Source organism: Amblyraja radiata, chromosome 4 (assembly GCF_010909765.2).
Source record: "Amblyraja radiata isolate CabotCenter1 chromosome 4, sAmbRad1.1.pri, whole genome shotgun sequence".
In the NCBI taxonomy this organism is placed as follows: Eukaryota; Metazoa; Chordata; class Chondrichthyes; order Rajiformes; family Rajidae; genus Amblyraja; species Amblyraja radiata.
The window spans coordinates 28006919-28032082 of NC_045959.1; the positions used below are offsets into that span (position 1 = coordinate 28006919).

At 42.8% G+C, this 25164-nt stretch overlaps 1 protein-coding gene across 1 annotated transcript in view; it reads left to right on the plus strand.

The window, feature by feature from the left end:
* pkhd1l1 (PKHD1 like 1) overlaps positions 1-25164 on the plus strand; it is a 178669-nt gene that overhangs the window by 43201 nt on the left and 110304 nt on the right. Inside the window, exons 14-23 of the mRNA XM_033020374.1 lie at positions 3257-3513; positions 4903-4988; positions 6960-7119; positions 11727-11862; positions 14040-14183; positions 14730-14887; positions 17632-17736; positions 19045-19173; positions 20204-20325; positions 21646-21809. Coding sequence (XP_032876265.1) covers positions 3257-3513; positions 4903-4988; positions 6960-7119; positions 11727-11862; positions 14040-14183; positions 14730-14887; positions 17632-17736; positions 19045-19173; positions 20204-20325; positions 21646-21809 — 1461 coding nt within the window. The remainder of the gene's footprint in view (positions 1-3256; positions 3514-4902; positions 4989-6959; positions 7120-11726; positions 11863-14039; positions 14184-14729; positions 14888-17631; positions 17737-19044; positions 19174-20203; positions 20326-21645; positions 21810-25164) is intronic.

Consider the following 25164-nt stretch of genomic DNA (forward strand, 5'->3'; position numbering starts at 1 on the left):
TCTCCAGCACTTTATGTTTTGCTCTTAAAGTAAATCAGTGGTCCGCTGAAGAAACAACACGATAGACCACTCTGGAAGTGCAAGTTTTGCTGTACATTTCATACTGTAGAACACATCATCATACACCTTGAGTGAATTAATGGGGTCAGATTTTTTTTTTTAATCTGTTGTCTAGAATTAATCGATACCCACAGAGAAAAACACATAGAAACAAGGCAAGAAGAGTCAGACTTCCATCACTGTTCTGCACAAATAATTCAATCAACCTTACCCTTTGAATATAGAAAATAATGCCACATATTCAATCATATATGGTTCAATGAAATTAAGATATATATGTAAAAATATATATGGAAACAGGCCCTTCAGCCCACCAAGTCCACACCGACCAGCAATCTATCATGCACCAATTCCATCCATCATGCCAGGGACAATTTACAGAAGCCAATTAACCTACAAACCTGCACTTCTTTCGGATATGGGAGAAACCGGAATATCCAGAGAAAACCCATGTGGTAGTAAGCCAGTAACTCTACCGCTGCGCCACCGTGCCACTCCATTAAATTATTTTTTCTGTAATATATTTATTATGGTGTCACGTGAATAAAGATGAACACATGATTCTGATTTCTGCCCTTAGTTGGATAACACACATGTCCAGTCATTGTATTTTATGGCTGGTTTTCAACCTCTTCTTTCAGGTTGAAGGTCTGGACTCGAAATATCACCCATTCTTTCTTTCTAGAGATGCTGCCTGTCCTGCTGAATTTTTCTAGTTTTTAGTGTCTATCTTCAGTTTAAACCAGCATCTGCAATTCCTTTCTACACTATTTGTTAAACAATACAGGTCCTATTCTCATTATATAATTTTGTGATCAGTGTGAGAGCGTGAGAATTTTGTGAAAAGCGTGAGTCTCACGCTGAATGCGTGAGAGTTGGCAGCCCTGCTAATAATGCAGACATTTTATGCAAGTTCCAATTGTTTGGACAAAAATCATTTATTACTGCTTTATAACAGTTAAGACCATTTCAGGAATTATGGCAGTCAACAAACAATCAACTAACAAATTAAAGCAAACTAAAAAAAAATAACATGTTCCCTTTCCTGACTACCTCATAAGTACTTTAACGCTGTTAACAGAGCAAAGGGATATTAATCTCAAGAATCTCAATAATCAAATGTGGGAAGTGGGGGCAATTTTGCTTAAATTTTGCTTAAATGGTCATTCTAAGCCCATTCAGATCAGCATAGTCAGAGTTATACAACATGTACATAGCTGGCCTAATTTGTCCATAATGATCATGTAACCATATAACCATATAATAATTACAGCACGGAAACAGGCCATCTCGGCCGTTCTAGTCCGTGCCGAACACTTATTCTCCCCTAGTCCTATCTACCTGCACTCAGACCATAACCCTCCATTCCTTTCCCATGCATATACCTATCCAATTTATTTTTAAATGATAAAATCGAACCTGCCTCCACCACTTCCACTGGAAGCTCATTCCACATAGCTCCCTACTCTCAATGGAAAAAGCTTATCCACGTCAACTCTGTCTATCCCTCTCATAATTTTAAAGACCTCTATCAAGTCCCCCCTTAACCTTCTGTGCTCCAAAGAATAAAGACCTATCTTGTTCAACCTTTCTCTGTAACTTAGGTGCTGAAACCCGGGCAACATTCTAGTAAATCTCCTCTGTACTCTCTTTATTTTGTTGACATCTTTCCTATAATTTGGCGACCAGAATTGTACCCCATACTCCAGAATGCCTCACCAATGCCTCGTCCAATTTTAACATTACATCCCAACTTCTATACTCAATGCTCTGAATTATAAAGGCCAGCACACCAAAAGCTTTATTTACCTCCCTATCTATATGAGATTCCACCTTCAGGGAACTATGCACAGTTATTCCTAGATCCCTCTGGTCAACTGCATTCCTCAATTCGCTACCATTTACCATGTACGTCCTATTTTGATTTGTCCTGCCAAGATGTAGCATCTCACACTTATCAGCATTAAACTCCATCTGCCATCCTTCAACCCACTTTTCCAAATGGCCTAAATCTCTCTGTAGACTTTGAAAATCTACTTCATTATCCACAACACCACCTATCTTAGTATCATCTGCATACTTACTAATCCAATTTACCACACCATCATCCAGATCATTGATGTATATGACAAACGACAGACATTTCAACTACAAGGGAGTTGAGGGGTAGGAAAAGAGTGTGGGAAAGTGGTGTTGAGGCAGTGGATTGGAACAAATATTGGATGACAGATCAGACTGGAGGACTGGAGAGACATTATCACCTCTTATGTTCTGATGTGAAAGAGATAGATCTTAAACGTAAGATAGTTATTTCATAAATGTGATGGGAATTTGGAGCCTTTATTCAGTGGGAAGATACGGACTAGCTGCCAAAGATGAGAATTGCCTAGATTACTTGGACTGAATGTTGTTTTCTATGACTATTTCTGCGTACCAGTACTTCTGCTTAGTTATTGAGATTCGTTGGTTGCAGTGCAGGTTTTGAGGCCAGACGTCTGTTTATCCACGCACAGCATAATGAGATCTAATCACTGGGCAGATTTGTGATTGCCTCAATTTACTTTTAAACAGTAGGTGAACTCTTCAAAACATGCCACATTTGTTATGTTCAGTGACAAAGACCAAAACTGCCCCCCAACACAGCCACTCAACATCTTTCAACTATCATAGAGTCATACAGCACGGTAATAGCCCCTTTGGTGCAACTCATCCATTTACCTACATTTGGCCCATATCCCTCAAAGCCTTTCCTATCCATTCACCAGTCCCAATGTCTTTTAAATATTGTTATTTGTACTTCCCTGAACTATTTATCAGGCAGCTCATTCCATATAACCACATCCCCATTTGGGGCATTTAATAATAGTTCAAATAGACTTAAAAAACTGAAATATATGTGTAATGTTAAACAATTTAACTTTGAAAAATATTAAGGTGAAATATATAAATAAAAGCATACACTGTTTTGATCAGTGGGACTGGGCTATTTGTGCCATAGTACAAGTGAGTGGCCAGGTACGAAGTGCATCCAGCCTCCGCTATACACGTTTGTGCTTTGCTTCTAGTGATGAGTCCATGAGAGACCATGAACTCTACACAGACAGCACCCTAATAAAAGTAATGCTACTGATGGGACACAAGTGGGCATGTAGCTTGTCTTTGCATACATTGACTCCATCAACTTTCTGTTGTTTAGGAGGAAGAGGTTTGAAGTTGGAAACATGGAAAAATGGCAACTTGCGTGGCTTGCCAAACTACAATGAAAGTACCGTGGGATACAACACATCTTGGATAGAGGAGGCCTTTTATAAAGCCTCCACACCATGGAGGCCATCTGTTACGCGTCTAAGTGGGTTCTTCATTGCTCCGGAGACTGATAATTACCGTTTCTATATCAAAGGGAGAGGCGTGTTTGAACTTTACTTTAGCTTAACTGGGCCTCCTCAGGACAAGGTACGTAAGCAGACAAGTTTAATCATGCTTGAATTGATTCGACTACATTACAGGTGAATTTAACACCAGACAGGAGGTTTGACCAATGTTGAGGTTATATGAAAGTGAACGATGACAGTGAGGAGGATTGGAGCTGTGATAAGACACGGAAATGGGATTAGTCTCTCCTGACACCAGTATGGCAGAGTCATATTCAATAATTATAGAAAACAGACTTGCATATTTGAATTAGTTTCAAAATGTTGGCCCTCAGAAGTCCTGATAGATATTAAAATGAAACACGGTAAGAAACATAGAAACATAGAAAATAGGTGCAGGAGTAGGCCATTCGGCCCTTCGAGCCTGCACCGCCATTCAATATGATCATGGCTGATCATCCAACTCAGTATCCCGTACCTGCCTTCTCTCCATACCCCCTGATCCCCTTAGCCACAAGGGCCACATCTAACTCCCTCTTAAATATAGCCAATGAACTGGCCTCAACTACCTTCTGTGGCAGAGAATTCCACAGATTCACCACTCTCTGTGTGAAAAATGTTTTTCTCATCTCGGTCCTAAAAGATTTCCCCCTTATCCTTAAACTCTGACCCCTTGTTCTGGACTTCCCCAACATCGGGAACAATCTTACTGCATCTAGCCTGTCCAACCTCTTAAGAATTTTGTAAGTTTCTATAAGATCCTCCCTCAATCTTCTATATTCTAGTGAGTACAAACCAAATCTATCCAGTCTTTCTTCATATGAAAGTCCTGACATCCCAGGAATCAGTCTGGTGAACCTTCTCTGTACTCCCTCTATGGCAAGAATGTCCTTCCTCAGATTAGGAGACCAAAACTGTACGCAATACTCCAGGTGTGGTCTCACCAAGACCCTGTACAACTGCAGTAGAACCTCAGTAGTACGGGACGGGACGGGCACTCTAGCGCTCGCGGTCCAGCGCCCGACACCCGAATTACGTTATTTCAAAAATAATCGAAACCAACTGCGACTAAAAATAAGACTTCCACTACCTGCAACCTCCGGGAACCACCGTCAACCAGCATCGCAACCGGCTTCAACTGAAAAATTACCGATTTTTAAAACAGCAACCTATTTTTAGTCACGGCCGTTTTTGGATTTTTTGAAATAATCGCCGGAACACAGAAGAAGCGGAAACCACTTTCGACCATTAGGGAGACTGACAAAAACCTCCGGGAACCGCACGGAAACCTTGAGTGGGGTGTAAAGTCTCCAGAGGTTTCCGTTCAGGTTTCCTAAGTGGGACAGGGGCTTTAAGGCACACAAATTGGTCACTGTGTAACAGATGCAAACTTCCATATCTAATTAGAAGTACAGAAGGAGTTCAGGAGGAGGTTATCATCTTACATGTTCTGTCTCTGCATCTTTCTTAGGCTAAAGTTGCCTATGGCAGTCGGCAGTACTATTCATCATTGTACAGCCACGCCTCTGATACAATGCGACTTGAGAAAGGGAAAGGGTAAGTTCACCTGACAAACTCTTCAAGTTTTCAGCCTTCCACATGACAATTGCAAAATTACATGAAACATGTACACACGCAATGTAACTTACATATTTAATATTTTGCATCTGTAATTTGCATTGATGTCGTGTCTACATATTGCACTCATTTGCATGCTCTTTAAAATATAAACCTGTGCATTATGCTGAATTCCAAATTTAGATGTGTAATTTAACTGAAAACATATGGAAAATGTATGTTGGGATTAAATTTGGGACATGTAAAATTAAATTTGTCTTTGGAAATAATAACCCTGAAATCTTGTCGAGAGCACCAAGAAACTGGTATATACTGGGCAGAGGAGTCAGGTATTTCAGCTGTAAAACCATCATAGATCAAATCAGCAAACTATATTTGTCTCAATTACATCACCATGGCACCATCTGTGGAATAAAACCTTGTCAGCCAAAGCCATCTCCATATGTTCCTCCCTGAACATTGAAATAGTTTATTACTAACTGCTTCATATGATTGCTTGATGATCATACTGCCCAGTGGGACACTGAAGTTGGGCCTGATTTACTGAGATCTCATAATGTATAATAGAGGTAGTCCATAAGATTTTGCAAATGAAGGAATACATTCTATTCATAGTCAAACCGCACAGAAACAATCTCTGCAGCGTACCATAACCACACCAACAGTCCACTGAAAGACTTAGGAATATTTTAAGACAACATCCCTTATTCTGACTCGCCGAGTCACACTCTCCAAAAGTGAGATCAAAGGTTGCATTTGGGCCTGCTTACATTTACAGGCCCATATCAGGCCCCAAGGCCACAATTTTTGACTTGAATAAATAGAATGATCAGCAGAATATCTTTTCGCTTTTCGAGAAGTGGACACAGGCAGCAGTGCCGGGAATCAAGAAGCGAGTCCCCACCTAAATGAACATTAATTTGATTCCTGCTGGTCTTCCTCAAAAATTTGCATATGAGCCGAGGAGAAATGTGTGGCCAAGGTGCATGTGTTTGAAGCTTTTACTGATAGGGACTTGGAGAAGAAGATTAGGTCAGGAATACACCATTTTAATCTTTAAAATGTTTATATATCTCCATGGCCTCCTCCCGTGTTGTGAGTTACTTTGCAACAACAACAGTTTGAATTTACATGGGGACTCCCGCAATGAAGGCCCATGTTCTTTCAGCAGGAGTGTCATCAAACCTTGTCAGCAAGCTGCAAGTGAACAGGCGAACAGTTAGTACAGGTGTCAGAGGTTATGGGGAGAAGGCAGGAGAATGGGGTTAGGAGGGAGAGATAGATCAGCCATGATTGAATGGCAGAGTAGTTTTGATGGGCCGAATGGCCTAATTCTACTCCTATCACTTATGACCTGATGACCTTATAACAGAAGCCAGCTCAGAGAGAGGTTTTAAGAATGAGAGAGTCCAATACCTGTAGTTTTTTGCTTTTCAGTAATGTGGAAATTGTTGGGAAAGTAACTGGTCTTTCTATCATCACTGCCGTCAGACGTAGAACAGACAGGACGTTTTTTATTTAATGTGATGAAGCAGTCTCACTGACCCAGGTAGAGTGAATCAAAACTCACCCTCCCACATCTATTATTCACATTCATGAAGGTGATAGTTTTTAGTCCTACATGGAAGCCAGCCAGCCAATGAAATCAATGAAACTAGTGGAAGGGGGAGAGACTGTTGGAGGATGGGTCCAATCCAAACATTTATTGGCAATACAAACATTGAATCACAGCCAGGAATAGTAATCATGGTTGAAATACAGCTAAAACCTCCAAAGCCACACAACTCTCTTATGTGGATATTATAAGATGGCTGACATCTTGTGTATGAGTCAGTGTAAACCTGGGGTGCTGTGCAGGAAGGGATATGGTGCACTTTTTCACTGTAACAGATGAGCTCCTTGATCTACAGCTCTTTGTCCCAGGATTGACAGAGATGGTTTATTTCACAGATATTACATGGAAGTGGTACTAGAGGAGAACTCTGAGTTTTCCTTTGTATCTGTTGGTGCGTACCTGGAAAACACCTCCTACACTGAGCAGCAGACAGGAGATGCTGTCAACGAATATCAGATGATTAAGGCATACTCCCAGGTTGTCCACGAGAAACAGGTCAGTTCTGAACCATGAACATCAATAAGGTCTGAAGAAGGGTTTCGGCCCGAAACGTCGCCTATTTCCTTCGCTCCATAGATGCTGCTGCACCCGCTGAGTTTCCCCAGCAATTTTGTGTACCATCAATAAGCACAGTTCCCATGAGCAGCAGGCAGTTGCCCATTGAAGTTAATGGGAACAGGTGAGTCCCAGTGGTGGGGGTCTATGGTCATTCTCACCTCCACCACTTTCAGGTGACTTTGCAGAAGCATCTGATCAAGACAACCTGAGGCCAACTCGTGGTCTGCTATTACCAGATGTGTATGGGTTAAGGTCCATGAAAGTCTTGGTGTTGGGTAGTGCATTTTCTCCCCTGTCCCCATGGGCCCCTGGAATCTGCCAGCGTCTACAATGGTTGAGCTGTCACACAGTGAGGGGGCAAGCAAGAAGTGTTGTACCTTTGTGGGAGCCCAGCCGCAGGTTCTGAAGTCACTGCCGGTTTACTTGCCTTGCCCACCCAGAAATTGTGCTAACCGTGCGATTTCTCAGCAGCATCAAGTGGTGACTGGGTTCTCCACTACACTCCTTGTGACTTTGTAGAACCTACTCCCGTGGGCTTCAGCCCAATGCTAAATAGCTGTGAGCTTTATTACAGCGTGGGACCACTCAACAAGGACCATTGGACAATAAAGCTAGGCCATTATCTCCAGCCACTGTCATTGGAACTTTTTGGAGTGGGAGTTCAGATCTTTAAGGGCCTGTCTAACGTGGTCGCTTGAGCCGTACGGCCTCGCGGGGCCGGTCCCACTTCGATCGCCATATGGAGTTGTGCGAGGCTGGTCCCAACATCGCGCGGGGCTCCGAAAAACTGACACTGTCCAAAAATTCCGCGCGGCAATGGCCTGTCGGCCCGCAGCCGCATTGAGGCCGTACGCAGCGCCTCGACGGGCGTGAGCAGCGTCTTGACGCCGTACGCCTAGCGTGAACTTCCCGCGGACTTCGCTCGAAATTCACATCAACTCGTACGGGATCACTCGACCTCCGCGCGCCCCCCGCTTCCGGTTTGGTCGTGCTCGCTGCATGCAGTCGCATGCTCGTGGGACAGGCCCTTAACGCCCTGACTTAAGTCATAGGAGCAGAATTAGCCCATTAGGCCCATCGAGTCTACTCAATCATAGCTGAACTATCTTTCCCTCTTAACCCTATTCTCCCCATAAACTTTGACACCCTTACTAATCATAGGGTGATTCATTGTTGATCTCCACTTAAAATTACCTAATGCTTTGGCCTCCACAGCTGTCTATGGCAATGAATTCCACATAATCACCAACTTCTGAATAAAGATAAGACTAAAAGAAAGCACTCTCCTGCAATTGGTTTGCACAAATGTCTTGCAAACAAAATAAAATAGCAGGGCCAAACTAGGTTCTGGTAAAGCATATTTTATTAAAACAAAAAATGTGCATAGATGTCTCAGAATGACTTAAGAACATCCTCAAGAGGGAAGGTGAACAATCGGAAGTAGTTGTGCATGTAGGCCCAAATGATGTGGGTAAGAAGAGGAAGGAGGTTCTGCAACATGAGTATAGAGAAATAGACAGGAGGCCTAAAAGCAGGACTTCTAGGGTGGTTATCTCTGGTTTGCTTCCAGTACCTCATGCTAGTGATGGTAGAAATAGGGAGATAGGGATCTGAATGTGTGGCTGAGGAGTTGGTGCAGAGGGCAGGGATTTAGATTTCTAGATCACTGGGATCCCTTCTGGGGCAGGGGTGACCTGTACAAAAGGGACGGGTTGCACCTTAATTGGAGGGGCAGGCAGGTTTGCTCGTACTACACGGGTGGGTTTAAACTAAACAGTGGGGGGGTGGAGTCAACAATGTGGAAACGTATGCGTGCAATTAACGGGAAAGAGAGTGTAGGAAAGGTCATGGTTAAACTAACAGGGCAGGGGGGTGGGAACCAATGCAAAGAGATGGAGGGACATAAAAGGAGGACAGAAGCAAAAGGTAGAATGGATTAAGAAAAACAAATCTGAAAGCTTTGTGCCTTAATGTGAGGAGCATTCGTAATAAAGTGGATGCATTGAATGTGTAGGTAGCAGTTAAGAAATATGATATAGTTGGAATTACGGGGATATGTCTCCAGGGTGGCGAAGGCTGGGAGCTAAACATGCAGGAATATTCAATATTCAGGAAGGATAGACAGAAAGGAAGAGGAGGTGGGGTGGCATTGCTGGTTAAAGAGGAGATTAATGCAATAGCAAGGAGAGACATTAGCTTGGATGCTGTAGAATCGGTATGGGTAGAACTGCAAAATACTGATGCGTGTAGCAAAGGTACAGCAGTTATCATGGGTGACTTTAATCTACATATAGATTGGGCCAACCAAATCCAGCGCTAAGGAGGAGGATTTCCTGGGATGTATACGGGATGTTTTTTTAAACCGATATGTAGAAGAGCCGACCAGAGGACAGGCCATCCTAGACTGGGTATTGTGTAATGAGGAAGGATTAGGTAACGATCTTGTGCAAAGCCCCTTGGGCAACACTGACCATAATATGGTGGAATTCATAGGATGGAAAGTGACATGGTTAATTCAGAGACCAGGGTCCTGAATTTAAAGAAAGGAGACTTTGAAGGCATGAGACTGGAATTGGCTAGGATAGATTGGCAAAAAATACTTAAAGGGTTGACGGTGGCAAAGATTTGAATGGATGAACTCCAAAAATTGTTCATCCCTGTTTGGCGAGATAATAAAACGGGGAAGGATAGGGTTAAATCCAAGGAAATTATGGATAGTGTTAAATCGAAGGAAAAGGCATATAAATTGGCTAAAGGAAGCAGCTATTTGGAGGACTGGAGGAAATGTAGAACTCAACAAAGGAGGACAAAGGGGTTAATTAAGAGGGGGGGGGAAGCATGAAAGAAAGCTTGCATGGAATATAAAAACGGACTCTAAAAGCTTCTTAAGATATGTAAAATGGAAAAGATTAGTGAAGACAAGTGTAGGCCCCTTACAATCAGAGACAAGTGAATTTATAATGGGAAACAAAGAAATGACAGAACAGATAAACGAGTACTTTGGTTCTCTAAGGAAGACACAAACAAACTCCTAGAAATACAAGGGGACCAAGGATCTAGTGGGAGGGAGGAACTGAAGGGAATCCACATTAGTCAGGAAATAGTGTTAGATAAACTGTTGGGACTGAAGGCAGCTAAATTCCCAACACGTGATGGTCTGCATCCCAGAATACTCAAGGAGGTAGCCCTAGAGATCGGGGATGCATTGGTGATCATTTTCCAATGTTCTCTCGACTGGATCAGTTCCTGTGCACAGGAGGGTAGCCAATGTAACCCCACTTTTTAAGAATGGAGGGAGAGAGAAAATGGGGAATTATAGATCAGCTAGTGTTACATCGGTAGTGGGGAAGTTGCTTGAGTCGATTGTTAAAGATGTTATAGCAGCACATTTGGAAAGCAGCGACAGGATCGGTCAAAGTCAGCATGGATTTATGAAGGGGAAATCATGCTTGACTAATCTTCTGGAATTTTTTGAGGATGTAACAAGTAGAATGGATAAGGGAGAGCCAATGGATGTGGTGTGTCTGGACTTTCAAAAAGCCTTTGACAAGGTCCCACACTAGAAATTAGTGTGCAAAATTAGAGCGCACGGTATTGGGGGAAGGATATTGATATGGATAGAGAACTGGTTGGCAGACAGGAAACAAAGAGTAGGAATTAACGGGTCATTTTCAGAATGGCAGGCAGTGACTAGTGGGGTGCCGCAAGGCTCGGTGCAAGGACCCCAGTTATTTACAATATATATATTAATGATTTAGATGAGGGAATTAAATGTGACATCTCCATGTTTGCGGATGACACTAAGCTGGGTGGCAGTGTGAGCTGCGATGAGGATGCTATGAGGCTGCAGGGTGACGGATAGGTTGGGTGAGTGGACAGATGCATGGCAGATGTGAGACCACACCTGGAGTATTGTGTGCAATTTTGGTCTTCTAATTTGTGGAAGGACATTATTGCTATTGAGAGAGAACAGTGTAATTTCACCAGGTTAATTCCCAGGATGGCGGGACTGACATCTGATGAAAGAATGGGTCGACTGGGCTTGTATTCACTGGAATTTAGAAAGATGAAAGGGATCTTATTGAAACGTATACAATTCTTAAGTGATTGGACAGGCTAGATGCAGGAAAAATATTCCCGATGTTGGGAGAGTCCAGAACCAGAGGTCACAGTCTAAGAATAAGGGGGTAGACCATTTAGGACTGAGATGAGGAAAAACATCTTCATCCAGAGAGTTGTGAATCTGTGGAATTCTCTGCCACAGAAGGCAGTGGAGGCCAATTCACTGGATGTTTTCAAGAAAGAGTTAGATTTAGTTCTTCGGGCTAAAGGAATGAAGGGATATGGGCAAAAAGCAGGAGCGGGGTACTGACTTTAGAAGATCAGCCATGATCAAATTGAATGGCGGTGCTGGGTCGAAGGGCTGAATGGCCTACTCCTGCACCTATGTTTCTATATTGTAATCAGCATTTGTTTAGTTGAAGTGTTGTGTATGTTTTATATGACCGGATCTGATGTACCATTCCTTTATTTTACAATTTTAGGTTGTAACCTTGGAGAACTGGACAATTGGAAATGCGATCAATGAAGTTCAACAGGTTACCATCACCAGTCCATGCTGGGACTCTGGTTCCTGCTCATTCCACTGGTACAGGCTCAGCTACAATGAGGAACACACAGGTATACCAGTGCTGAATGCAACAGTCAAGAAATATCGCCTCAATTAACTCTGTTCACTGTAGATTTACAGTATCTTCTCTAGGCACCCACAATCTATGCACTCTTCCAAACCTGGCCTCTTGACCATCCTCAAATTTAATCTCTCAGCATGGTAACTATGTCTTAAGATGCCTGGTCCCAAGCTCTAGAATTTCCTCCCTAAACGACAAGGGTTCATTTAAAATTGTGTTAGATCTTCATTATGAAGCTGAGTCTAAATGTCTTTGATAAAGCTTTTATAAAGCACCTTGAGGTGCTTCACGTGGTTAAAAGCTGAATATAAATTATGTGGGCTGGCAGTTTTCTCCAGGCTTATGTGTAGGATTTTGCTGTCTCCTGCAGGCTCCATCAGTGAAGGCCTTAAACAATGTGAGCAGGAAGAATGTAACATTCTCTCAGTCCTCTTGAGTTCAAAATTTGAGTGTTGATCCTCTTTGTCCTTACAAAGACAAGGACTTTAAGACTTTTGCCTTACATCACAGTGAGGAGGTGCCTGGTCGACTCGCTGTGGTGGATGTTAAATCTGTGTTTATTGTGTGTTTTGTTATTTTATTCTATGTTATGACTGCAAGGCACAAAATTTCGTTCAGACTGAAAAGTCTGAATGACAATAAAGGATACTTTACATTTGGTACCAGGCTTAGTGCAGGGCTGATGCTGCCGATGAGCTGGCTACTTTAAAGAATGCACAACATATTGGTGTCCAGGGTCAGGCAAGGGCTGAATGCCTATCCAATCGTTTATTAGTGCTACAGACACAATAATATGATGATTGGTCTAGCAATTTGGGTATTTGTTCCAGTAAATGAGGAGATACTCTTTCCAGATGCAGGAGGATCTTTACTTTAGACTTTAGACCTCAGAGATACAGTGCAGAAACAGGCCCTTTGGCCCACCAAATCCATGCCAGCCAGCGATCACCCCTTACACCAGCACTATCATACACAATAGGAACAATTTTACAACTTACCAAAGGCAATTAACCTACAAACCTGCACATCTTTGGAATTCGGAGCTCCAGGAGAAAGCCCGCATGGTCACAGGAAGACCATACAAACTCCAGTAACTGGACTGAATGAGATTGGCAAAAGAGCAAGAGAGGAAATTAGGTGAATGTTCTTAAGCCGTGAGGTGTTAGGATCTGAAAACCCAATGAGAGAGGATTCAATAGGAGCTTTCAAGTTGGAACTGGAGAATTGGTGGAAAAAGAATAAATGGGGAAATGTAATTAGTTGAACCATGTCCATCATAGAGGTGGAGGCCATTCAGCCCTTTGTTATGGTTTATTTCAACAATTTGCATGAGAATGTACAAGGCATGATTGTAACTTTGCAGATGACACTAAAGTAGGCCATATAGTGGACAGTGAAGATGATTATTAAAAATTTCAGCGGGCACTTGATCAGCTGGTCAAGTGAGCTGAGGAATGGCTAATGGAGTTTAATGCAGGTGAAAGTGCTGCATTTCAGGAAGTCACACCAGAGCAGGATCTTCACAGTGAATGGCATGGTCTTTAGGATTGATTTAGGAATGCAGGTACATTGTTCCCTGAAAATGACAAGTAAATAGGGTTGTCAAGAAAGCTTTCAGTGCATTCATCTTTATCATCCAGGGCATTGAGTAGAAGTTGGGATGTTATGTTACAATTGTGCAGCATGTTTGCGAGGTTGCATTTGAAGTATTGTGTTGAATTTCGACCACCTTGCTATTGGAAACTGGAAAAAGCTTCAAATTGTTAAGCTGGAAAGAGTGCAAAGATGATTCACAAGGATGTTGCCAGTACATGAGGACCTGAGCTACAGGGAGAGGTTGGGAGACCAGGACATTATTTCTCATAAGGCAGGAGGTTTAGGGTTGATCTTATAGAGATGTATAAAAACATGAAGAGAATAGATAGGGTTGATGCACAGTCTTTTAACCAGATCAGGAGAATAAAGAACCAGATTATATAGGTTTAGGGTGAGAGGGGAAAGATCTAATAGGAATCTGAGGGGCAACTTTTACACATAGATGGTGGTATATGGAACAAGCTGCCAGAGGAGGTAGTTGAGGCAGCCACTATAACAACATTTCTAGTTGCTTTGAGGACATTTCCTTATTCTGAGTCGTTGACACTCGGCTATTTTCCCTCTCCCTAGAATTTCTTCCAGCAGATGCTTCAGGCAAACAGATTGAACAGGCTTTAAACGATCTGTGGTCAATTAGACCCGATAACGTGAAAGTGACAAGCACGGCAATCACCCAAGGTTTTTCCCACACGGTGACCTTCATATCCACAAGAGGTAAATGGTGCCTCTGCTTGTACACCTGTTCTCAATGTCTCTTTCTACCAGTAAGCATACTGACCTGCTCTGTCTGACAATCCCCTCTTCCACACCTTGTTCACGGCTGAGTCTCACAGCAGTCTGTTGTCACACAGGTGTCCTCATTCTTGTGACCTTGTCATGCAATCATCCCTTCTCATTCCTGCCCACCTCCCCTAACCTGACTCCTATTTGTTCTCACACACCACATACATACACACATCACACACATGCACCACGCATGCACCCAGCATGCATACCCTTTAATCCATATGCCACACACGTGTACCACATTGACAAACATATACAGATATCCTATACACGCACTCACAGACACACACACACACACACACACACGCACACGCACACTCTATCTCTGTCCCAAGTGTCCCTACACATGTCTATTCTTCCTTCACTCACGTTTCACACATATATTCCAACACGCTCCCTCACGCACTTCTAATGAATATAAGGTATGTGGAATCCCTTGCATCTTTAACACTGTTTTCTGATGTTTTTGTGAAGGGGATTTTGATTTTCTCCAGCACGAGGTAATGGGAGGAAGTAACATCAGCATTGAAGTGGTAGAACAAGTCCAAGGAAGGCCCAGTATGGATACATTCACATTGAGGCTGGAGGGGATCAATTCCAGACCCCTTCCATGGGCAGCAACTGTTGATGAGGTGCGTCACAGCTCGCTCAGTGCACTTGTATTTGTTTGCGATATATTACACCACTATACTATGCATTTTAGAGTTAGTGGTGGATGGGAATGATCTGTTGGGTTGGCATGGTGGGGCATAGGCTTGGAGTGAGGAGCCACAGGATGCTCCGACTCTCTGTGTAGAGTTTCATGGGAAGTTAATGCAGTCGATGTAACCCATGCTGCAACTAGTGGCAATTTGGAAGTCACTAAGGAGGGATCCCAGCCTCTCTTCTCATTACTGGACAATGTACATAGCAGTAACTACCAGCACAATGAGGTTGACTTTGAGTTGGCCACTAGAGCTTGCACTTTGAGAAACCGATTCAAGCATTTCTTGGGAATAGCTTGCCTGGAATGGTAATGGGATAAGACATTGATTATTATCTCCTGGTAACTATACTCCAACAAGAAGCTATAACAAGAGGATTTCAGTATAGGTGTAAAGAGGTTCTTCTGCAGTTGTATAGGGCTCTGGTGAGACCACATCTGGAGTATTGTGTACAGTTTTGGTCTCCTAATTTGAGGAAGGACATCCTTGTGATGGAAGCAGTGCAGCGTAGGTTCACGAGATTGATTCCTGGGATGGCGGGACTGTCATATGAGGAAAGATTGAAAAGACTAGGCTTGTATTCACTGGAGTTTGGAAGGATGAGGGGGCATCTTATAGAAACATATACAATTCTAAAAGGACTGGACAAGCTAGATGCAGGAAAAATGTTCCCAATGTTGGGCGAGTCCAGAACCAGGGGCCACAGTCTTAGAATAAAGGGGAGGTCATTTAAGACTGAGGTGAGAAAAAACTTTTTCACCCAGAGAGTTGTGAATTTATGGAATTCCCTGCCCCAGAGGGCAGTGGAGGCCAAGTCACTGGATGGATTTAAGAGAGAGTTAGATAGAGCTCTAGGGGCTAGTGGGGTCAAGGGATATGGGGAGAAGGCAGGCTCGGGTTATTGATAGGAGACGATCAGCCATGATCATAATGAATGGCAGTGCTGGCTCGAAGGGCCGAATGGCCTCCTGCATCTATTTTCTATGTTTCTATGTTTCTAAGCATCTTAAGAATCTTAAGAAAGAAATTAGAAAAGCTAAAAGAAATTAGAAAAGCTAAAAGAAGATATGAGGTTGCTTTGGCAAGTAAGGTGATAGTAAATCCAAAGGGTTTCTACCGCTATATTAATAGCAAAAGGATAACGAGTATAAAATTGGTCCATTAGAGAGTCAGAGTGGACAGCTATCTGCAGAGCCAAAAGAGATGGGGGAGATATTGAACAATTTATTTTCTTCGGTATTCACCAAGGAGAAGGATATTGAATTATGTGAGGTAAGGGAAACAAGTATAGCTATGGAAACTATGAGATTCAAAGAAGAGGAAGTACTGACACTTTTGAGAAATATAAAAGTGGATAAGTCTCCAGGTCCGGACAGGATATTCCCTAGGACATTGAGGGAAGTTAGTGTAGAAATAGCAGGGGCTATGACAGAAATATTTCAAATGTCATTAGACATGGTTAGACATGGTTAGATGGTTGGGTATTAATGGTGGAGTAGCAAGATGGATTCAACAGTGGCTGAATGGGAGATGCCAGAGAGTAATGGTGGATGGTTGTTTGTCAGGTTGGAGGCCAGTGACGAGTGGGGTGCCACAGGGATCAGTGTTGGGTCCACTGTTGTTTGTCATGTACATCAATGATCTGGATGATGGTGTGGTAAATTGGATTAGTAAGTATGCAGATGATACTAAGATAGGTGGGGTTGTGGATAATGAAGTAGAGTTTCAAAGTCTACAGAGAGATTTATGCCAGTTGGAAGAGTGGGCAGATGGAGTTTAATACTGATAAGTGTGAGGTGCTACATCTTGGCAGGACAAATCAAAATAGGACGTACATGGTAAATGGTAGGGAATTGAAGAATGCAGGTGAACAGAGGGATCTGGGAATAACTGTGCACAGTTCCCTGAAAGTGGAATCTCATGTAGATAGGGTGGTAAAGAAAGCTTTTGGTGTGCTGGCCTTTATAAATCAGAGCATTGAGTATAGAAGTTGGGATGTAATGTTAAAATTGTACAAGGCATTGGTGAGGCCAATTCTGGAGTATGGTGTACAATTTTGGTCGCCTAATTATAGGAAGGATGTCAACAAAATAGAGAGAGTACAGAGGAGATTTACTAGAATGTTGCCTGGGTTTCAGCAACTAAGTTACAGAGAAAGGTTGAACAAGTTAGGGCTTTATTCTTTGGAGCGCAGAAGGTTAAGGGGGGACTTGATAGAGGTCTTTACAACGATGAGAGGGATAGACAGAGTTGACGTGGATAAGCTTTTCCCACTGAGAGTAGGGAAGATTCAAACAAGGGGACATGACTTGAGAATTAAGGGACTGAAGTTTAGGGGTAACATGAGGGGGAACTTCTTTACTCAGAGAGTGGTGGCTGTGTGGAATGAGCTTCCAGTGATGGTGGTGGAGGCAGGTTCGTTTTTATCATTTAAAAATAAATTGGATAGTTATATGGACGGGAAGGGAATGGAGGGTTATAGTCTGAGCGCAGGTATATGGGACTAGGGGAGAATACGTGTTCGGCACGGACTAGAAGGGTCGAGATGGCCTGTTTCCGTGCTGTAATTGTTATATGGTTATATGGTTATATAAGCCAAGGGCCTGAGGCTGCCTGGCTATAGGTCAAGGAAGGGTCGTCAATAATCTATCCACTGAAATCTCTCTCCACAGGTCAAAGTTGCTTTGGATGAACTGATGGGAGTGAAGTGTCCTGAACACATAGCTGGCTACAAGAATGGTTATGCAGTCAAGTATTTCAATGATTTTGAAGCAATGGTATGTATCCTAAATAGGAATTCATCAATCAATCGAATCACACTTTCAATCAGTTTCACCGAGTCCTGAACACACATTTCCTGTAGTTTAGAAGCTGAGTAGTGGTGTCAGTCTCAGGGTGGCGAGTTTGTCTCTGCCTCAGTCTGAAGGATGGTCTGCGAGATGTAGGGAGGTGAATGTGCAACGGTGTGAAGAGCAGGTGAGTGCCCCTGGAGACAGAATATACTGTGGATGCTGGCATCCTGAGAAAAAAACAAAATGCCAGAGGTACTCAGTTGGTCAGGCAACATCTGTGGGTGTACTGGCCATTCAGGTCTGAGCTCTTGCTATCCTGCTCAGTGGCACAACTGATAGAACTATTGCCTCACATGGCTAGAGACCTGTGTTCGATCCTCGGATGTTATCTGTATTGAGTTTGCATGTACACCATGCTACAGCATGGTTCTCCTCCGGGTGCTCCAGTTTCCTCCCAGATCCCAAGGACTAGCAGGTTTGTAGGTCAATTGGCCTCTGTAAATTGTTCCGTGTGTAGGGTGTGAATGTGAAAGTGGATTAAAAGAACTGCTGTGAATGTATAAACACAAAATGCTGGAGTAACTCAGTGGGTCAGGCAGCATCTCTTGAGAAAATAAATAGATTTTGGGTCGGAACTCTTACTTAGACTACCAAACATCGCCTCTACCTTTTTTCCAGAGATGGTACCTGATCCGCTGAGTTTCTCCAGAATGTTGTGTCTGTCTTGGATATAAACCAACATCCGACACATAGTGTGAATGGATGATCTATGGACGGTGGGCCATAGGGCCTGCAGCATCTTTCAATCAATCAAAATCTGACCCTACCGGCAAAAGGTCTGAGCTTGTCCTGTTAGAGGGCACCACATCTCTTCAAGTCTGTGCTCATCCACTTTGACCTATGATCTCTTTCTCAACCAGAACCCATCCATCAGACCTGATCCCTCCCACCCCCCACCCCCCAACCCCCACCCAACCCCCCACCCACCCAACTCGAGCCTGCCCACCAATCTGAATCCACCCACACCAACTTGAAATCACTCCTCAGACCTGAACCCGCTCCTGGCCTAAACCCACCCCCCAGATGCACCCATCCTCTCGACCTAATCCCACCCCTCAGACCTGAACCCAATTCCTTGACCTACATGCATCCCTCAGATCTGAACGCAACCTTCTGACTTGAACCCATTCCCCAGACCCCAGCCCACCACTATGGAGTTGAATTCCATTTCCTGGATTCTCATTCTAATCCATCAATAGAATGTAATTTGCTTTCCCCCTCTGGGCTTTGCAGACCTCCCATAGTGGCCAGGTGACAATGGAGACAGATGCGTTCTGTGGACGATACTCAGTCAAAAACCCCTACTATCTGTTTCGCTATGCACAGTCGCACCAGCCAATCTTGTTAAACGTCTACAAACAGGTGAGACCGCAGTTACTTTGTTTACTTTCATTTTAATGTGCAATGCTCAATGATCCGTGGTCCTCGACATGTGTATTAGAGAACAGACCAGACTAGGAGAGACCACTCTGCCCTTCAGTTTGGTCTGTCATTTGATAACATCATGGTTGATCTCCTACATCAACTCTGTTCACCCAGTCTGTATAACCCTCGATCAATCCAAAATTCCATCTAGCTAAGCCCCAAATAAATGTAACCACTAAGACACACAGCTGTCTGGAGTAGGAATTCCATTGATTTGCTACCCTATGCATGAAGAAATGTCTCCACATTCTCCAGGTGAATGAGGGGGATGGGCATAGGAGTGACCCCTATGAGATGTTAATGCATGTGTGAAAGCAGATCTTATTCAAAACCCCACTTCTATTATGTTTCCTACATTGCATATGGAACAAATCATTCTGTGTACTCTACTGTTGTGCAGTGATTTACAGGGACTTCCCAGCTTCTACCCCTGGCTGATCCTTCACTCAATCATTGGCTATCCAATGGTTGCCGAGGGAATGCGATCATCTGTGACAACCCCATAGGCATTTGGTGTCCGGCCCTCTACATGTGGAAATTGTAAGTCCAGTGGGAAAGGGCAGGAGTGGAGAAGAGGGAAGAGAGTTGGGGAGGAATGGAGGGTAAATCTGAACCAAAATTATTGCTTCCCTAAATTGAACTCGTGTCTTAGGGCACTTTCTCCAAATTCTGAATATACTCAAAAGAAATTCAACGGGCATTCAGGTATAATTCTGATGAACTGTGGTCAATGGAGATGCATTTTAGCGGAAAATTTCCAAGACTCCCGTTAAAAGCTTGCATGTTTCATTTACCTAATTTTTAAACATGAATTGATTTAACTGGGTCATGGACTTCCTGATTCTTTATTCTGCTCGAAGCTTAATTTCCAGCTATTAGATGTGCGCAGAATATTAAAAAACAGATTCTTAGATAGGAAACACTGATTAAAATAATGTAGTTAATGTGACTTTAACCATGCTTTCAGCTTTGCTTTGCATATAAAGGAATTTTGAAAGATAATATTCAGCTGTTGCTGAGTTACAATGATAAAAGCCAAACAATTTCCCGATATTTTTGGCTGGAATACAGATTTGCTCAAGAGAATCAGTAAGTATTTATCATATTAGGTAATTTGGGGTTAATTTATACACTTGATAAACAGTATGCTCCAATCACTGTCTGCAATCCTTTCTAAACAAAATCCAAAGTTCAATAATAAGGATCTTTCATGTTTAGTTTTTTTCTATTGGGTCATCTGGCAAAACAAAACTATGTTCGAAAGAAAGGTAAAGGAGGGAGGTCCTGGTCCCAAGTCCAGTAATAAATAGAATGGGGGGTTGCTTTTCAAACCATCAGAATAATCCAAACCCCCAAACAGCAAGGGTTACAGTTCCCTTCAGAGTCTATAGCTTGGAGTGGAAAAGCAATGCAGTACCAAAGATGTATCACAAATTCTGAGGAGCTATCTTTCAGATGTGACATTGAATTGAAGTGCAATCCCATGCCCCTGGACATTGAAACACAAGCTTGTTCTTTTGGATTCCCAGCCACCATTTACCCCTCAGCCAAGTAAATCACTGCATTCTGACTTGGAAATAATACCTGGGAACTGCATCTTCACTGGCTCTACCTCCTGGAACTCCCTTCCCAACACCACTGAGAGAATACTCTCACCAGAAGAGCTGAGAGTTTCAAAACTGCACCTGCCCCCATCTTCCTGAGGGCAATTAGGGATGGACAATAAATACTGGCCAGGGGCTGAAAAAGATTAGAAAAGTGAACTGGTCAACAAACTGGTTGTGTATCATGGTAGTGCCTGTAGGAACTTGCTGTGTATACATGGACTACTGTGCTGCAACAGTTGAGAACTTTCCTCATCAGCTGTAAAGTGCACTGGGATACTCTTTAGAGTATAATCCATGGATACCCTGACCCAACAAAACTGACCCAACCCCTCCACGATGCACAGAGGGGCATTGGGGACGTCAGAGCTGTGTTTTTGGTGAAGAGCCATGCACGTCACAGAGCAGCAGGTCTCCATGGATTTGATGCTCCTTCCCTATGTTTCCATTGTCATTGCTGACCCAGATACCCCTGACTATAATCCACTGAAATCCATAATCCATGGATGCTTTTTTCAGCATGATACTGTCATACATCTGCTTTCTAATAACCCCACATTTCCCCCAAGAAGAGATGATTCTCCTCGATATTCATTTGAAATCTCATTAGATGGGTCATCAGTTTTCATATTCAGGATACTGCTGTTTTTTTATTGTCATTATTATTGCTTCACACCCTCTCAACCAGCTAGAAGCTTCTCCCTTTATACTTGTGGTTCTGGTACTGGTGAGTAGTTGGATTTTGAGGCTGACAGGGAAAACTATGCAGAACTATAATGCCATAATCATGTGCTCCTGCTTCCAGGTGGTCCTACACTTGCATCAATTTGCTCAGCTCTGTACAGGCTGCATATTCCACAGGGACCAACTTCATGCTAAAATCAATCGCACTGTTGAAGAGATCAAACCAGGATTACTTTGTGGACACCGTGTATATTGGGCAACACGCTACAACCAGCAGTCAGAAAGGTATTTTGTGTTAAAAACCTGAGTTTCAAACTAATGCGGGTCAAAGCAGCCATGGAATGTAGATTCCAAAAGATTATAGTCAGGAATATCTGTGTCAGCATTGGGGAAACCAACGCTGACCTTACAAAACCTAGAAAAGGAGCATTAAATCCATGGAGTCCTGCTGTTCTCTGTGACGTGCATAGGTCTTCAACAAAAGCACAGGTCCCATGTACCAAATGTTCTTCTAAGCATCCTGGAGGTTGAGGGATTGGATCAGTTATATTAGGTCAGCATATCCAGGGACACACACTGAAGATGGGTAAATGGAATATCAGGCATGATCTGATGGAAAGGTGGGGCAGGCTTGAAGGGCCTGTTATTTTGCTACAGCTGTTGTCACATGGTTTGTGGATTGTGACTCCTGTCTGTGACAGGTCATCTGAGCCTGCTGTACCGAGTTGCCATTGATCCATATTTGTACACAAGTTACCAGACTTTCCAAATTACCTTGGAAGACATGACTGAAGTGCCTAATTCAAAGTACGACGGCTGAGGCAAAATATCAATGTAATACTACTGAAGCAAACAGTACTGACTCAGGCCCTTTGGCCCATTGAGTCGGTGCTGACTATCAACCACCCATTTACATATAACATATAACATATAACATATAACAATTACAGCACGGAAACAGGCCATCTCGGCCCTACAAGTCCGTGCCGAACAACTTTTTTCCCTTAGTCCCATCTGCCTGCACTCATACCATAACCCTCCATTCCCTTCTCATCCATATGCCTATCCAATTTATTTTTAAATGATACCAACGAACCTGCCTCGACCACTTCCACTGGAAGCACATTCCACACCGCTACCACTCTCTGAGTAAATAAGTTCCCCCTCATGTAACCCCTAAACTTCTGTCCCTTAATTCTGAAGTCATGTCCTCTTGTTTGAATCTTCCCTATTCTCAAAGGGAAAAGCTTGTCCACATCAACTCTGTCTATCCCTCTCATCATTTTAAAGACCTCTATCAAGTCCCCCCTTAACCTTCTGCGCTCCAGAGAATAAAGACCTAACTTATTCAACCTATCTCTGTAACTTAGTTGTTGAAACCCAGGCAACATTCTAGTAAATCTCCTCTGTACTCTCTCTATTTTGTTGACATCCTTCCTATAATTGGGCGACCAAAATTGTACACCATACTCCAGATTTGGTCTCACCAAAGCCTTGTCCAATTTTAACACTACATCCCAGCTTCTATACTCAATGCTCTGATTTATAAAGGCTAGCATACCAAAAGCTTTCTTTACCACCCTATCTATATGAGATTCCACCTTCAAGGAACTATGCACGGTTATTCCCAGATCCCTCTGTTCAACTGTATTCTTCAATTCCCTACCATTTACCATGTACGTCCTATTTTGATTTGTCCTGCCAAGGTGTAGCACCTCACATTTATCAGCATTAAACTCCATCTGCCATCTTTCAGCCCATTCTTCCAAATGGCCTAAATCACTCTGTAGACTTTGGAAATCCTCTTCATTATCCACAACACCCCCTATCTTGGTATCATCTGCATACTTACTAATCCAATTTACCACACCTTCATCCAGATCATTGATGTACATGACAAACAACAAAGGACCCAACACAGATCCCTGAGGCACCCCACTAGTCACCTGCCTCCAACCCGACAAACAACCATCCACCATTACCCTCTGGCTTCTCCCATTCAGCCACTGTTGAATCCATCTTGCTATTCCTGCATTTATACCCAACAGTTGAACCTTCTTAACCAACCTTCCAAGAGGAACCTTGTCAAAGGCCTTACTAAAGTCCATATAGACAACATCCACTGCTTTACCCTCATCAATTTCCCTAGTAACCTCTTCAAAAAATTCAAGAAGATTAGTCAAACATGACCTTCCAGGCACAAATCCATGTTGACTGTTCCTAATCAGACCCTGTTTATCCAGATGCTTATATATATTATCTCTAAGTATCTTTTCCATTAATTTTCCCACCACTGAAGTCAAACTAACAGGTCTATAATTGCTAGGTTTACTCTTAGAACCCTTTTTAAACAATGGAACAACATGCGCAGTACGCCAATCCTCGGGGACTATTCCCGTTTCTAATGACATTTGAAATATTTCTGTCATAGCCCCGGCTATTTCTACACTAACTTCCCTCAATGTCCTAGGGAATATCCTGTCAGGACCTGGAGACATATCCACTTTTATATTTTTCAAAAGTGTCAGTACTTCTTTTACTTTGAAACTCATGGTATCCATAGCTACTCTACTAGTTTCCCTTACCTCACATAATTCAATATCCTTCTCCTTGGTGAATACCGAAGAAAATAAATTGTTCAATATCTCCCCCATCTCTTTTGGCTCTGCAGATAGCTGTCCACTCTGTCTCTCCAATGGACCAATTTTATCCCTCGTTATCCTTTTGCTATTAATATAGCTGTAGAAACCCTTTGGATTTACTTTCACCTTACTTGCCAAAGCAACCTCATATCTTCTTTTAGCTTTTCTAATTTCTTTCTTAAGATTCTTTTTACATTCCTTATACTCCTCAAGCACCTCATTTACTTCATGCTGCCTATAATTATTGTAGATCTCCCTCTTTTTCCGAACAAGATGTCCAATTTCCCTTGAAAACCGGGGCTCTTTCCAATTTTTACTGTTTCCTTTCAACCGAACAGGAACATAAAGATTCTGTACTCTTAAAATTTCCCCTTTAAATGTCCTCCATTTCTCTTCTACATCCTTCCCATAAAGCAAAATGTCCCAGTTCACTCCTTTTAAATCATTTCGCATCTCATCAAAGTTAGCCTTTCTCCAATCAAAAATCTCAACCCTAGGTCCAGTTCTGACCCTCTCAATAATTAACCCAACATCCCACAGACATTCCCCAAGATTCTACCACATACATAACTTTTTCACACAATATGCAGTGAGAACCTGCATATGGAATAAACTGCCAGAGAAAGTGGTGGAGGTTGGTACAATGATGACATCTAAAAGACACTTGGATAGTTACATACATAGGAAATGTTAGACGGGATATTGGCCAAGTGCAGGCAAGTGGAACTAGCTTGGTTAGACAAATTGGTCAGCATGTTTAAGTTTTGCCGAAGGGCCTGATTCCATGTTGACTCTATGAATCTATGACCTACACACAAGACAATTCACAGCGTCCAATTAACATCCTGAGCCGCATGTTCTTGTGAAACCAGAGCACCGTGGGGAAACCAGACAGAGAGAACATGCAAATTCCACACGGATTGCATGGCCAGGATCGAACCTAAGTCTCAGGCAGTGTGAGTTTAGTTTAGTTTAGAGATACAGCGCTGAAACAGGCC